Source organism: Orycteropus afer, unplaced genomic scaffold (genome assembly GCF_000298275.1).
Source record: "Orycteropus afer afer isolate SDZICR_OR568_19922 unplaced genomic scaffold, OryAfe1.0 scaffold00087, whole genome shotgun sequence".
NCBI classification, from domain to species: Eukaryota; Metazoa; Chordata; class Mammalia; order Tubulidentata; family Orycteropodidae; genus Orycteropus; species Orycteropus afer.
In genome coordinates, this window is record NW_006921674.1 from 3,225,635 (window position 1) to 3,241,727 (window position 16,093).

The 16,093-nt window shown below is 37.8% G+C and overlaps 1 protein-coding gene across 1 annotated transcript in view; it reads left to right on the forward strand.

Annotated features, from left to right (window-relative positions):
• The window catches only part of KLHL32 (kelch like family member 32), a 215,735-nt gene that overhangs the window by 175,289 nt on the left and 24,353 nt on the right, over positions 1 to 16,093 (forward strand). Inside the window, exon 6 of the mRNA XM_007942251.2 lies at positions 9,312 to 10,038. Coding sequence (XP_007940442.1) covers positions 9,312 to 10,038 — 727 coding nt within the window. The remainder of the gene's footprint in view (positions 1 to 9,311; positions 10,039 to 16,093) is intronic.

The window sequence follows — 16,093 nt, forward strand, 5'->3', positions numbered from 1 at the left end:
GGGAGGGTAACAAGGGAAAATGTTCGGTGCAGATCAGTGAGTAAGCACAAGCCCGCCCGTGCTTACCTTGCTCCCAGAGACCCGGTTCCTCTCGGGAGGGTAACAAGGGAAAGTGTTCAGTGCAGATCAGTGAGTAAGCACAAGCCCGCCCGTGCTTACCTCGCAATTCATAGTAGCACTAGTCAAAAACACAGGTAGAATTGATTTAGGTGGAACAAGAAGTCTGAGTCTCCAATTTGTGGCCCAGGACAGCCTGAGTGGTGCTGGGCCCTCTCCAAAGACACTCTGCTCTCCAGGGAGACCTGGAGTTACTGTACCATATTGACACCAATTATAGTCATTGGCTTTACAACGCTACCCTTAATCAATGTGATTTTTCCATCATCCTTAACCCCACTTTTACAACCCTTCCTTTAGCCCCTAATAACCCCTAATAAATTTTGGTCTCTAATACATTTATGAGGTCATACAATATTTATCCTTTTGTGATTGACTTCTGTCACTCAGCATGTTGTTTTCAAGCTCCATTCATATTGTACCATGTATCAAGACTTCATTTCTTCCACTGGCTGAGTCGTTTTCCATTGCATGTATGTACCACATACTGTTTGTCCATTCATCTGTCGAGGGGCATGCAGATTGTTTCCACCTTTTGGCTGTTGTGAATAGAGCTGCAATGAACATTGATATACACATATCTGTTTGAGTCCCTGGTTTCAAGTCTTTTGGGTATGTACTTACGAGTGGAATTGCTGGGTCACGTGGTAGTTCTATTTCAATGTTACATAATTTTAAGTGAGCAATGAAAGAATATGTATAATTATCAAATGTGCTAAGATGAATATTCTTTTAAAAATCTGTCAGGTATTTTGTTCTGACAATATGCGAACCTCGGGCCTCATCAGACTTGATTCTATTCAAGTATATTTCTTAGAGGAAAAAATAGCCTGTGTGTGTCTTATATAAGTCTGCAGTCAGCTATAATGGATAATGTGCAACCTCCCTTGAAAAATCTGTTTTACAAGCAAAATGTTGACACAGTTTTAATTATAGCACTCGAGTGAGCACTGTTATAATTTTTAATATCCCTCCATGGTAACATATTCATTGTTCTGTTAAAGAAAATGCTCTGAACTTGCATCCATTGTTTCTGATGCTTTAGAATTTTATGGGAATGTTGTCTTGGAACTAAAACTTCATTTGCTCTCAAAGAAGAGGATGTGACTACAAAATGGGGTGGATTTGTTTATTAGTATAAGCCTTCCTCTCTATAGCAGTCATTGGTTTGGTTTAATATGTCACTATTTGGACCTCATGTAACTCACCTTAAAAAGGTAGTATGACATGACAAGTCTTAACACATGCTTGCTTGCATTTGAGAAACTGTTCCTATTTATAATCTAAAAGAACTGTATATAATTTAAAATCATGTGCAGCTTTTAAGTTTATCAGAATTTAAGGCATTGTAAAATAATACATAGTGTCCTTTAATATAATATATAGTAATCACTGCTATTTCACTTTGAGGTCATGGATTGGAAGACAGAGAGCATGTCTGATACTCAATTTAGAAAGAAAACATTCTGTCTGTCCACTCATTCTTTCTATTGCAGTATGCTTCCATGGCTTCCCACTCTTTCTTGCCCAGATACTTTTGATCATGCCTAGCTCTTTGGTGGAGGTTGAGCAACGTCAGTTCGTTGTTGATTTGCTCCTGTGCCCTTACTTTGTCCCTTTCAGTATTTGCAGATGTGTGGAATTTATGCTGCCTTTGGAACACTGAGGGGCTATCAGTGCTGGGGCTTATCTCAGTGGGTTACAACACTGGCAGGAATGTAGATGCCTGTGCATTCACAGCATGGACCCTTGAAAAAAAGCAGGGCTCAGTTTGCCCCTTTAGCAAGGCTGTCTGCAACCAAGTTTTAAATAGGAGAATAATAATAGCTGCCTTGGCAAGGGGGCAGAGTAAGGCAGTGGGCAAAAATACAGGTCATTGCTTACTCAGCACTGGCTGATGAGATCTGTAGTAAGAAAATCCTTTTCAGTGAAAAGCAATGTTTGTGAATGAAGGCAAAAAAAAATAACAATTATTACTTTGGACAATGTCATAGGACTTCATCTTTTGTTAGCGTTGCTTAGAAAGGGTTGAACACTGTTCTAATGAGAAACTGCTTTTTAAGGGGCACTTGTATGTATATTTGCAAGATGTAAAGGCACATCTATAAGAGAGCACATTGATGTGTATTCTTGGATTTAGCATGAGCTCCTAACCCATAGAGTTGCCAGGATTTGTGAGTGTAAAATTTCTTATTGTTTTGGAATTGTGTTGAGATTACATCGTGCAATGCATTTATGTATGGACATATACAAGCAGAGGTAGAATTCAGAACACTTGCTTTTTTAAAAGGATCAGGAATTTTAGATTTCACAACAACAGTGTCTGTCTGAATGTGTTTGAGCATAAACAGTAAAGGAATTTGGATCAGAACTTGAAGAGTTGACCAAGTTAGGAATGTAACGTTTGTTCATATAATTGACATGTGTCTGAAGTATGTATAAGTGAATTCCATATTTTAAACTAGAAAACATTTGTTGAATTTAGGAATTTGTACTTTTATATTTAAGATTATGTATATTACATATCTGCTTCATAGAATGGTCAGTAGTAGAGATAAATGAAGAAATCTGAAGGAAAGGGATTATCTTTTCCATATATTTCTGAACCGGATTTAGTTAATAAGGAATGATCTCAGATTAAAATACATATTCCAATAAAGAGTGAAATAAGATTCAGAGGACACAGTTTCCCCTAAATACTTATTCTTTAATTGCAAACTCTTTAATATGCAACTTTTGTCTGAAGTAATCCATAAATGAGAGTCATTGATAAGAATTGTCAACCTAATTTGAAGCAAAACTTAGTCTTTTATTTATTTATTTATTTATTATTATTATTTGGGTGAAAATTTACAGAGCAATTCATTTTCCTTACAGCAGTATACCTTTTGTCTCATGACCTTCACTGCAATTCCTCACAATGTAACAGCTCTCTTCCCACTTCTTCCCTGTAGTTACTGCTTCCCTGTGCCCTTCCCTCCTAGGCATTCCTGTCCCCACTCCAGCTGTCTCCCTGTGCAAACACTGCCCTTCTGTTCTCCCATGATTGACCGCTCCAAGGAGTGTGTCTACCTAATGTAAATCTTCACCCCATACACCTGTCTATTGTTTGGCTGGAAGCTATAGAAGTGAGTTCAATTCCAGACCTGAAAGGTGGCTAGGGGCCATACTCTCAGGGGTCTCACCAGGCTCTATCAGACCAGCAAAACTGGTCTCTTTTTAAAAAGAGACTACTTTTCTAATTCAGAGAATATAGAGGTTATGTTGGGACATTTGCATAGATTCTACTTTAAAATAATTAATGATGTTATATAATAGAAAATCATGTTATATATTTTAAAAACTGGGGTTCTAGTTCCAGCTAGTCTGCTAATTAGTTACATGATTGGGGTAAAACAGTTAACCTGCCCGGATGTTGTTTCCATTGTAAAATTGGAAAGTTTAAACCAAATAGACTCTAAAGTTTCTTCTTGCCCCAATATTTTATTATTTATGTGAGGGATTAAAAGGAGGTCATGTTTATTATATTCTCAAGAATCTCAGATATAGGTGACTAGCACCAAGCATGTGAGGGAATAAAATGAGGGCTTACAGATATATGTCAGTGTGCTGCACGCTGCAGTGTAAAGCTTAACAAATTTGTAAAGGCATTATAGGAAACCCATGAAGGTGAGATTATAAAATAGGAAACTGAAGCCTGGATAGATAATAGATAAAGGTTAAAAGGAATTGGTGTTGTTTGGTTGTTTAAAAGAAATATGAGAAATACTCTAACAATAGTTGTGAATAATTTTCCATTTATATGACATATATTTACAGCCAAGCATGTGCCAGGCCCTGTCCTTATCAAGGATCTAAGGATGAGATGAGTTGAAGTTGGACTAAGGTGCAGCAAATGCTCCTTTTAAGAATGGACAGTTCTCTATCTGGATTGGGCCAAGCATGGACCCTGGTAGATCGCCTTTGGTCTTTGGAGATGAGGGTTTCCTGTGTTTCAGATGGTTTTGGAAATATCATGCCTCATGTCTGTGTTTCATTAAGCAGTCCTTTTTGTGTGTGTGCCCTCCCAGAATGGATCTGTAATTTCTTTTCCACTCTTGCTGGCTCTGTCACCAAAAATATGGAAGACAGACTTATTTTATTTTCTTTATTCTTTCCCCATTACATGGTAGAGTTTAAAGGATAAGGATGTCAGTATGCAAGAATAAGTAAGATAGAATGGCATATCATCCTCCTTGTTATAATTTTTCAATGTAGTGTCATTATTTAAAAAGCCACCCATTCCCACAATAACCCCTTTTCAAACCTAAGCACCAAAATACTATCAAAAGCTAACTGTGGTCTTTAACTCCATGGTACCCCACTGATGAATTAGCCTTCTGCTCCTTAAATGGATCTCTTGGTGCCCTCCACACACTTGCCCATAATTCATTGTAGCCGTGAATAGTGCTATGGGGAGATTACACTGTAGAAATGATTTTGAAGTACCTCAGTGTTTTGAATTTTCGTTTCCATGTCTTTCATTATTTGGATAATTAAGAGCTATCCATAGTTTCAACACTTTTTCTCTTACCTAGTTAGTTTTATGTTTTCATGACAGTAAAAATGAATACAATAATACTTTCATATTAATTTGTTTATTTATTTATTGAGAAAGCAAAACTATACAGTATTTATATGACTTACTTTAATAAATTGATTTAATGTATTGATTTTATAGAACCAGGGTCTCCAAAAATGCCACCTAACCCATAATACTAAGTTAGATTAAGTGTCCTGTATGTTAACTAAAGAATCCTACTTAGCCTTTAAGAGTTATACCTTCTTAAAATTGAAACTTGATTTACTCTAATAAGAAAGTAATTTATCCTAGTAGATCAAACAGTTAATGGCTTCCTAAAGTACTTAAATGGAGTCAGCATGGCATTGTTTTATGAATGGAAATCTGTCTGAAATCTTCTTACTCAAAGTGTGGTACATGAACCAAAGACATTTTCATTACCTGGAAGCTTGTGAGAAATGCAGATTTCCAATCTCCCCACCCCCTACTTAGAGAATCGCAATCTGTATTTTGACCATAAACACAGATGATTCACGGGGACATTAGGTTTAAGAAGCACTGAACTTAAATCTATAATTAACATTATATTTAGTGACATTAAGGAGCTCTGATGGCACAGTGCCTAAGGCATTTGACTGTTAACCAGAAGGTTGATAGTTCAAACCCACCAGCTGCTTCACAGAAGGAAGATGGGGCAATCTACTTCTGTAAAGATTTACCACCTTGGAAACCCAAAAGGGGTCGCTGTGAGTCAGAATCAACTCAATGGTAGTGGTTTGTTTTTTTTTTTTCTTTTTTTCTGGTAGGTGAGATTGGTTTTAAATTGGTGACAGGATAGTAGTTGTGAATTACATTTCACTCTTTTGCTGCAGAAAAGCAAACCCAACAAATACAAATGACTTGTGTAGTCAGAGAATATTAATAGATAAAGGTGTGGAAATTATACTAAATCGTTGTTGTTGTTGTTGTTGTTATGTGCCCTCGAGTCAGACCTGACTCATAGCAACACCTCCTTGGGTTTCTGAGGCAGTATCACTACGGAAGTAGATTGCCCAAACTTCCTTCCAAGGAGTGGCTGCTGGGTGTGAGCCGCCAGCCTTCTGGTTAGCAGTCAAGTGCCTTAAGAAAAATAGAAATTGTATAATAATGTATGTGCTGAAAATACTCTGTAATACATGGTATTTGGGGAAATTAAACAAGGAAAGCATCATGATACATGTGACATAGGAGTGATATTCAACAGCAAGCCAGAAATTAAATTTGATTAATTCAAAACAATAGAGCACTTCAAAATCACTTCTACAGTGTAATCTCACTATAGCACTATTCACGGCTACACTGAATTATGGGGAAGGGGATTGAGGGCATTCAGGGATCCATTTAAGGGGCCTAGAGCATCATGGTCATTGTTCCACTGACGTTTGCTTAAGAGCAGGGCATAGTTGAAGCTTTTGTACCTTTCATGCAATAACTGACACTAGTTGCCAGAAAGATAAAGATAAACTGGAGAATGTTCAGAGATGGGCTAGAAGATTGATTATGGCATAGGAAGAACTGATTTATGAGGAGAGAGAAAAATAATTAAATGGCAGCACTGTGCTATAAAAAGAGGCTTCAAGACATGGATATTTATCTAATGTTTCTCTAGTGCTGTTTTCTGTAGTATCTAGATGAAAGATGCAGAAATTCAAGGGTGTAAGGATGCTACGAAATCTGTTACAGAGCAAAGCTGTATCAACTGGAATTACTCAGTTAAATTAAGAGCAATATCAAAGATTATGTTTCAGAAAATTTCACCTGGTGCATGAGAAATGACCTTGAGTGGGATGACTTTATTTCCAAGAACTTTTGAATGTTCTGTGAGCAAAGAATGGAAAATAATATATTAAATTTTTGAATTATCTCCCCAGGGAAATAATTGGAACCCCATCCCTTGAAACTTCTAAAATTAGGAAGGAGAAAAACTAGGATGTTTCCTGTGGGAACTTTGTCTGATTCTGGCAGAGAGAGACCTGGTGATTGACGAGTTTTTCTTCTTTATTATTGTTGATTATTGCTGATGTTGCCATGTACAAATAAATTATTTTTCTTCAGGTCGGTATCTTATTTAAATAAAAACCACTAGCTTCTAAACAGCTAGAGAGTGTCACTCATCTGTTCTCCATGGCACTGGTAGGCTACTTAGCATCCAGGGACATTCTTTTCATTTCTCTTCACTATGCAATTCATTAAGAAGTACAATTCACTACATATTGGAAGTGAATTTACTTCCTACATTCACTTCACTCAGGAAGCTAAGAAGACAAGCCCAAAATGCACCTTGCATTTTCAAACCATTTATAAATACAGTTATGTGCTGCCTGAGTCCATTCAGGCATCGTCTGACTGCATATATGTCTGTGGTCCCATAACATAAAATAGAGTTCAGAAATTCTGCCTGCAGAAAGAGGGGAAGCAAGAGCAATGGCTTCCCACGTGCCACAGGTATATACATGAGACATGCGATATATCTTGTATATAAGAGACATGAGATACATGTGTTCTGATTGCATTGCCAAGTGTGTAATGGTACAATACATATATAACCTACAATGTGTATGTGTTAATAGTCATAATAAATACCTATGTTAATGGCATATGTATATACTGTGTTATACTTTCTCCCTAAAATGTTTACTGTGTAACAGTGTGTGCTTTGACTCATAGGCAGCAGTATCCAACCTCCTATTACATGTCTCTTGAGTATTATAGCATTATCTCTGTCTAATTTTCTTCGAAAATGTTACTGTGAAGTGCATCATGGATCTCAGATGCAGGAAAACCAATGCTAGAGATATCAGTAGCAAAGAAGTATCAATTTGGGAGTGAAACAAAATGTTACAAACTGGTGAATTATATGGCTCTGGATTTAGGCACGTTGCACTCAACAATCATGATGGCCTGCAAAAATAAAGAAAAGATTCTCCAAACTGTTAAAGGATCAGCCCCACTGAAAGCTACCAAGCTAATGAAAATATGAGAGGGATGTATATCAGATATGGAGAAATTGCTAATGACATGGATTGAGGACCAAACACAGAAGTGAATCCCTCCCAGCATGTTGATCACTGCTAAGGCACAAAGCTGGTTTGAGATGCTTAAAGAAAAAGCAGGACCATATTTACAATATGGTGTTTACATAACATTGAAATTACATAACGTCCTATTTCAGTATGTCCAGAATGCATTGTGGACATCAAGTGATACATAACTGTAGGTAGAAATATTCTGAAATTATCTAGTGTCTGAGGGAGTTTGGAGAGTTTTTGGTTTTTTTTTGTTTTTTTGCCAGGATGAAAAGTGGATCATGTCTGTTACGGAGTAATGGCCATATAGCACCACATTTCCTTCTCCTTTCCTCTGTAGACTTTTTTCTTTTTTTTTTAAATCCAATGATGTATATCAGCTGAACAGGGAGACCAGGGCCCCATTTCCATGTGTCAGAAATCAGGTAGAACACAACAAATTGTTCAGTATTCTAATTCATTATTTTACTTTTTTATGCTAATTTCTTCAGATCCCCATTTATATATTCCAGGAGATCTAGTTTAATGTAGATGTTGTTAAGAATAATTCTTATCAAATAACTTGATTAGGCATATTAGATATACCTCTTTATACTGGTATGTAGGACGGTTTGCAAAACTTAAAGATTAAGTTAAATTACTTCAGGTGCTCCATAAGAAGGATTTTTGTTGCTGTTGTTGTTGTGTGATGGTTTATAAATTGTTGTTTCATTTTGTTATTTATGCCCTATGTGTCTGCTTTTGTAAGAAATTTAATTAGCTAAGAAATGTGTCTTACTGCTTTCCTTCTTGAAAGAGATCTAGAATGGAAATCAAAAAGTTTAGGATGTGTTCTGTTGTATCCAGAATACAATGATAATTTTTTTCTATATCCTGTTTTTGTAAGAAATTACTCTAACAAATTGCCAGTATCTTACATGTGCAAACAACAAATGTTGACAAGAGGGAAACTAATTGAAGGGAAAAAAAAAATGTACAGGTTGTAGTCTTACTTTTTTTTCTCTTGTTTCCTGACTGCTGTAGCTAGCAAAGGGGTGGGAAGAAAGTCTTTTTTCTTTCTAAATCATTCTACTAGTGTCATATTGATTTTCTCTCAAGTACGCCCTGTGGTCTCAGATGATCACATATTTTCTGGTGTTATTTGTATTGAAACTGCACCTTGATTCTGGGTTGACATGTATTACTTGAGTTGTGATGCCACTGCTCCTTGTTGACATGTCATGTTGGTGGTGTGAGCCAAACTTCTTATGCAGGAAACTAAGAGAACAGGCTGTTTCACAGCAGTATTACTGTTCTGTGAAAAGCAATTATTATTCACCCCAAATGATACTCTAAGTCCCCTGTCAGTGTTGCTTAGCATTGTTCCTAATCCCTACAACAATATCTTGATTCCTTTTGTTTCTCTGCTGATGCAGAAAAAAATAATCCTGAGCTGGGTATTCTGAAAGACAAAAATATATATACTATTACATATCTGAAGGAATACATGGTGACTTGCCTATAGACCACTGATTTTGCTCTTTCTTTCTTACTTTTGTATTCTCTCATCTCACCTCCCTCTGTTTCAGCTAGCCGTGAGGTGGTTGGAACACAACTGCCATTACCAGTACATGGATGAGCTCCTGCAGTACATTCGCTTTGGCCTCATGGATGTGGATACTCTCCATACAGTTGCCTTGTCCCACCCCCTGGTCCAAGCAAGTGAGACTGCAACAGCGCTTGTCAATGAGGCCCTGGAATACCACCAGAGCATCTATGCACAGCCCGTCTGGCAGACTGGTAGGACCAAACCACGGTTCCAGTCAGACACTCTATATATCATTGGTGGGAAAAAGCGTGAGATCTGCAAAGTCAAGGAACTTCGGTACTTCAACCCTGTTGATCAAGAGAATGCTCTCATAGCTGCTATTGCCAACTGGAGTGAACTGGCTCCCATGCCTGTGGGAAGGAGCCACCATTGTGTGGCAGTCATGGGAGACTTTTTGTTTGTAGCAGGAGGGGAAGTTGAGCATGCCAGTGGCCGCACGTGTGCTGTGAGGACTGCCTGTCGCTATGACCCTCGCAGTAATTCCTGGGCAGAGATAGCACCCATGAAAAATTGCCGGGAGCATTTCGTGCTGGGTGCCATGGATGAGTACCTCTATGCAGTTGGGGGCAGGAATGAACTGCGCCAGGTTCTGCCGACAGTTGAGCGATATTGTCCCAAGAAGAACAAGTGGACATTTGTGCAATCCTTTGACCGATCCCTTTCATGTCATGCTGGATATGTGGCTGATGGTCTTCTTTGGATATCAGGTAGAACACACCTCATACATTGGATGTATCAAAAAACAATTTTCATTATGACAAATTTAAAAGTCAGGCTTGGTAACGTGGCCATGTGTAATTGAATGATTGAGCTAAGGATATCATTTTAGCTCGTTAGCATTCATTTATTGAGCACCTCTCTATAGAGAGCAATATAATTGGAAGTAATTGACCTTTCTGTGACTTTCTATGAGTGATTAGTGGAGTAAAAATTCAAGATGAAAATTAATAGCCCATGACATCTGTTTTTTTTTACCAAACCATCTATTGTTTAGATTATCAGCTCTTGATTACTCATGGATTATACTGCACTGTTTGTGGTTCATCCAGGTCCTTTGCTTTTTCTTTAACACTAGGCTTTCTGCCTAAGAGCCATTTCATCAAAAACAGGCCAAAGGAAGTAGACGTCTGGTTAATCTGTCCTGCTAGCAGAGCATAGCCATGCTTTGCATTATGGGAAGGGATTTAAGTTTTTGTCTAAAATAAAGTTTTTGTATCATCTGTGAATTGTTACTCATGCTATCCTAATCCTTCATTTCTGTTTACTCTCTCATTCTTACTGATTATTTGGCAGTATGATTTTAGTTATATTTTAGTTTACTTTTTTATCTTTGTTTCTTAAAAAACAGAAAATACAACTTATGATTATAGAAAAAGTAGAGACTAGTATAGTGAACCCCACATACACATAACTGAGCTTCAACAATCATCCACTCATTGCCTTTGTTTCCCATAGGCTCACATACCCGTCATCACCTCAGATTATCTTGAAGCAAATCCTACATACATCATTTCATCTGAATAATTAAATTTGTAAATCTACTAGATAACACAAGGATTCATTTTTTTAAAATATAATCACAATACCATTGTCACATGAAGAAAAAAAATTAGTAATAATTACTTACTATCTTCAAATATGGGAGCTCTGGTGGCATTGGCCTAAGGCATTTGACTGCTAACCATCAGACTGGCAGTTCAAACCCACCAGCCACTCCTCAGAAGGAAGATTGGGCAATCTACTTCCATAAAGATAGCACCTCAGAAACCCAGGGAGGGGTCTCTATGAGTTGGCAGCAACTTAGTGGCAGTGAGTTGTTTTTTTGTTTTTTTTTTAATCTTCAAATATCAAGTCAGTGTTAAAATATATATACTCAATTCTTTCATGATCTTTAACAGGTTGTTCAAATTGGAATTCAAGTGAATTCCATAATTGCTCTATTTACTATGTCTCTTAAATCCCTTTAAGTCTGTACGTTCCTACTTGTCTTTTTTTTTTTTTTTCCTTTGTAATTTTGTTTGTTTGTCTTCTATAGTTTCCTGCATTCCATGGTGTGTTGCTTTGCACTCAGTATTTCCTGAACATTGGTAATTAGATTGGAGGCTTGATCAGATTTAGGTTCAATTTTTTTTTGGTAAGAAACCTTTATAAACCAAAAACCCGCTGCCATCGAGTTGATTCCAACTCATAAAGACTCACATCGAGTTTCCAAGATAGTCAATCTTTATGGAAGTAGATTGCCCCATCTTCCTTCTGTGGAGCAGCTAGTGGATTTGAACTACCAGCCTTCTAGTTAACAGTCACATGCCATAGGCACTGCACCGTGAGAGCTCCTTTAAGAAACCTTTATAGGTGGTGTTATTTTAGCTTTGACCACTAGTTCATCTAAAACCTTCAATAAAACACTTAAAGTCTTTTATTGATATGGTTTGCTCTTTTCACCTCCTTCCCATATTCACAAATGAGTAAAGGCAGATATAATGGGTCCAAACAACTGAGTAAAGGTTATTCCACATTGCACAAGTCAGTGCTAAAATTGGTTGAAACACCTACCTTCTTTGAATTCAAATCATCAAGTGTTTATTGGATATCTGTTGTGTGCTAATCACCATATGACCAAGTCAATAAATGGTAATGATTTTCCATTGATAAATTGAAGATTGAGTGAATATGAATGTCATAAAACCTTTCTGTCTGTCTTTTTGCTTGTATAGAAGAAACTTGTGAAGCATAGGATACCAATACCATGTCCCAGGAATTTCCCAGGGGGTTTGTAATTTCCCTTCAGATGAGTTTGGAGAAACTGAACAATCTGTCAAGGGGTCCCATTACCAGCATGAGTTTTATTAAGAAAAAGAGGGAAAAAACAAAATCAAGAGAAAGGGAGAGAGAGAATTTACAAAGTGATAGCTAAAAGGTAGACACAGGCTAACACAACTCATTAGAAGCTTCTGATCCAGCAGGTGGCCAGGCTGGAATGGATCCAAGAATATCAGCAAAAACCTGGCAATCTTTTGGGAATATTTATACCTGATTGGGGGAGCTGAAGGAGCTCTGGTGGCGTAGTGCCTACGGCATTTGACTGCTAACCAGAAGGCTGGCAGTTCAAACCCACCAGCCACTCCTTGGAAGGAAGGTTGAGTGATCTACTTCTGTAGTGATACTGCTTCGGAAACCCAAGGAAGGGTAGCTATGAGTCAGATCTGACTCAATGGCAGTGAGTTTGGTCTTTTTGGTTAGGGGTTAGGTTTGGTTAGGGGTTGAGGACAAGGTCTACGTGACCAGGACTGGAAGGCTACATGACCTGTTTCCAGTTTTAGTGGTGCCCAGGCCACTTGGGAGGTGGGGCAGCTTCTCGAACCACCTGTATTTGCCTTGATAAAGCACTGCCAGGTTAGGGCTTTACTTGCCCAGGACTAGCTAAAGAACAGGTTAATCCCAAACTGGGAGGAGGTGATTGAAACGTGACAAGAAGGAAGAGGGACATGGCTAGCAGTGTCTTACAAGCACAGCTAAACAAGATGGGAGTTGAGACCATTTTTGAGATGTTGCAATCAACTCAAATTTGCATTGCATTTTGTAATTTTGTATGAATTTCTCATAAATATTTAAATAAATATTCTTTTTTGGGGTGGCTGTGAAACTAGTTTTTTAAAAATGCTACAGTTTCCCTTACATAGTTTTAAAGATATGACTAATTAACACCTTTTTTAGTGAGGTCTTTCTTAGGAAAACATAGAAACTCTTCTTAGATTGGCTAGATCTGTCACCCTGACATCAAACAGACTTCTCTTTCAATATGGGTGTATATGTTTTCTTTCCATGTTATTAAACATATCAGTGCCTTAAAGATTGTGTTGTATACCACATTGTATTTCCTCCACGCTGTAAGGAAATACATTTTCTTTGTTCTTCATTTGCACTAATGTATTGCTGCCTATATTAACTATACTTAAAGAAAACAATGCAAGTGTTCTCAGGTTGGTTTCTCCCCACTGTGTACTTGAGATGAGGAACTCACTTTCTGATGAACAGTACAATACCTTTAATTGGAAAGAAGAGGAAATCACCAGTGACATTTCTAATACCTTCAGTTGTCTGCTTCCTTCCTCAGGCCCAGCTTATAATAAATCAATTGTGAATCTAACCATGGATAGGGAGGGGTGACTAGATTTGCTAATGGGCCCCTTAAAAAAAAGACAGGTGTATTTCACACTAACTGTCACTGATTTGGAAGTGTTAACCTGATTTATTGGAGGAGATGAAAATGTTTGAGGCTATCCTTTATCCTTTACCAAATAATCAAATATTTCCAATTTAATTGCTGGGGGATTGGGTCATTGGCATCTTTCTGGTATTTTGCAAGCTTTGCCTGAGGTGGAAGTAGTATGGATTATAGAATGTGGATTTTAAGGGCTTAATTCTGTTCCATAGAACAGAACATGAATGTTTCTTTAGAGACAACATTTCTAGCACATGCTCTGGAGCTCACGTACTCTCTCTTTCTCTTCAATTTGGAGTCAGGGCACCTTGAAATCTGCCTATAGTTTTTACAGGGAGACAAAAATGAAACTGAGCTCACTGCTGTGAGTGAATGCTAACTCTTAGCAACCTTATAGGCCAGAGTAGAACTGCCTCATAGGGTTTCCAAGGCTATAAATCTTTACAGTAGCAGTCCGCTACATTCTTCTGCAGAACGGCTTGTGGTTGGAACTGATGACCTTTTGGTTAGCAGCCAAGCGTTTTAACCACTGTACCATGAGGTCTCTTAAAGTGAGAGAGGTTCAGAAAATCAGGCTCTATAGTTACACTCATTAGCATCAATTAATTCAGACTCATAGCTACCCTATAAGACAGAGTAGAAGTGCCCCCTAGAGTTTTCAAGACTGTTATCTTTACAGAAGTAGACTGCCTCATCTGTCTCTTGTGGAGCAGCTGGTGGGTTTGAACCACCAGCTGCTTATTTAAGATGTTAGAGATAGTATAAAACTTTATAGGCTCTAGTAGCATTTAAAAGGAGCTCTGGTGGTGCAGTGGTTCAAGCATTCAGCTCCTAACTAAAAGGTGGGTGGTTTGAACTCACCAGCTGCTTAGAGGAGAAAGATGAGTCAGTCTGCTCCCATGAAGATTTAAAATTAGCCTTGGAAACCCAGTGGGGCAGTTCTACTCTGTCCTATAGGGTTGGTATGATGCAGAATTAACTCTAAAGTACTGAAGTTTAGCAGCATTGGAAAGGAGTCCCAGTGGTGCAGTGGTTAAGTGTTTGGCTGCTAACTGAAAGGTCAGCAGTTTTAAGGGGAAAAGATGTAGCATTCTGCTTCTGTAAAGGTAACAGCCTTGGAAAGCCTATGGAGCAGTTCTACCCTGCCTATAGGGTTCCTGTGGCTTGGAATCTACCCAGTAGTGACAGGTTTGGTTTGGTAGTAGCATTTGATATTGTGACCCAATTCATAAAATTCTCCACACCGTTTTGACTTGAAATGGACAACATTGAAGTAAAATGAGCATTAAATATACTGCAACTCTATCCACTGCAATCTCCCCCTCTACACACACACACATACACACACACACACTTTTAAAGAAATGATCTCCATTTTCAGGTAGAGTTTGTGAACTACAAAAACATCTTGTGTGTGTGTGTGTGTGTGTGACAGAAAATTAATCTTCAGTTCATTTAGCAGAACAACTTCTTTTTATTTTTATTAAATGGCAGCAAGATAACAAGAAACTAACTACAATTTCTCATTGCCGTTCATTCTGTCTCGACTCCTAGTGACCCCTACTTGGGTTTCTGAGGCGGTATCCCTACAGAAGTAGATTGCCCTGTCTTCCTTCCGAGGAGTGGCTGGTGGGTTTGAACCATCAGCCTTCTGGTTACCAGTCAAATGCCTTAGGCACATACCACTAGACCTCCCATTTAGTACTTTAAAACTAGGGTTTAGAACCAGTTCATTCCAGTTTGACCTCCTGTTGAGAATTTGCATTTCCACCCCAGACATACCAAATCAGAACTTACATTTTAACAAGGTCTATACGAACACCTGGGGATCTTGTTAAACTGTAGATTCCGATTCAGTATAACTATAATGGAAATGCAAATTCTCAATGGAGTCAAACCAGAATGAACCTGTTCAAAGCCCTGTTTAGAACTGTAAAAGTAACACAAATGTTACTGCATTTGTTCAAAAGTATTATTTAGTGCTTTCTTAGTTCTCTTGATGAGTGCTACATCCTTCCTAAGTACAATGCTGGTTATAGATAAATAAGATTAATTCAGAAAACATACTTCCTGCCCTCTAGGAGTTGAAATGGACAACACTGAAGTAAAATGAGCATTAAATATACTGCAACTCTAGCCACTGCCATCTCCCCCTCTACACACAAACATGCACGCACACACATACACACACACTTTTAAAGAAATGACGAGCCAAGAGTTTTTCAGATATTATATTAATGAATGAAAATTTGTTAAGGCTTCTTTAACTCCTTCAAAGGTATCTATACTTTCATCTTGATTAAATTTATTTGAAGGTTTCATTGTGCCATTGTTTTAATTTATTCAAACTTACTGAGGGACTTTGGTTTTCTGGTATTCATTAAAATTAGAACAGTGTAAAATTTCATTGAACAAAATTTAAAAATTTCATATATTTAGCTTTACTCTGCAAATATGATTTTACTTGTGTCTAAAAAATTACATACAAAATATAAGGACCTAACAAATTATTGACCATGGCAGATGCTGGGATGTGGTGC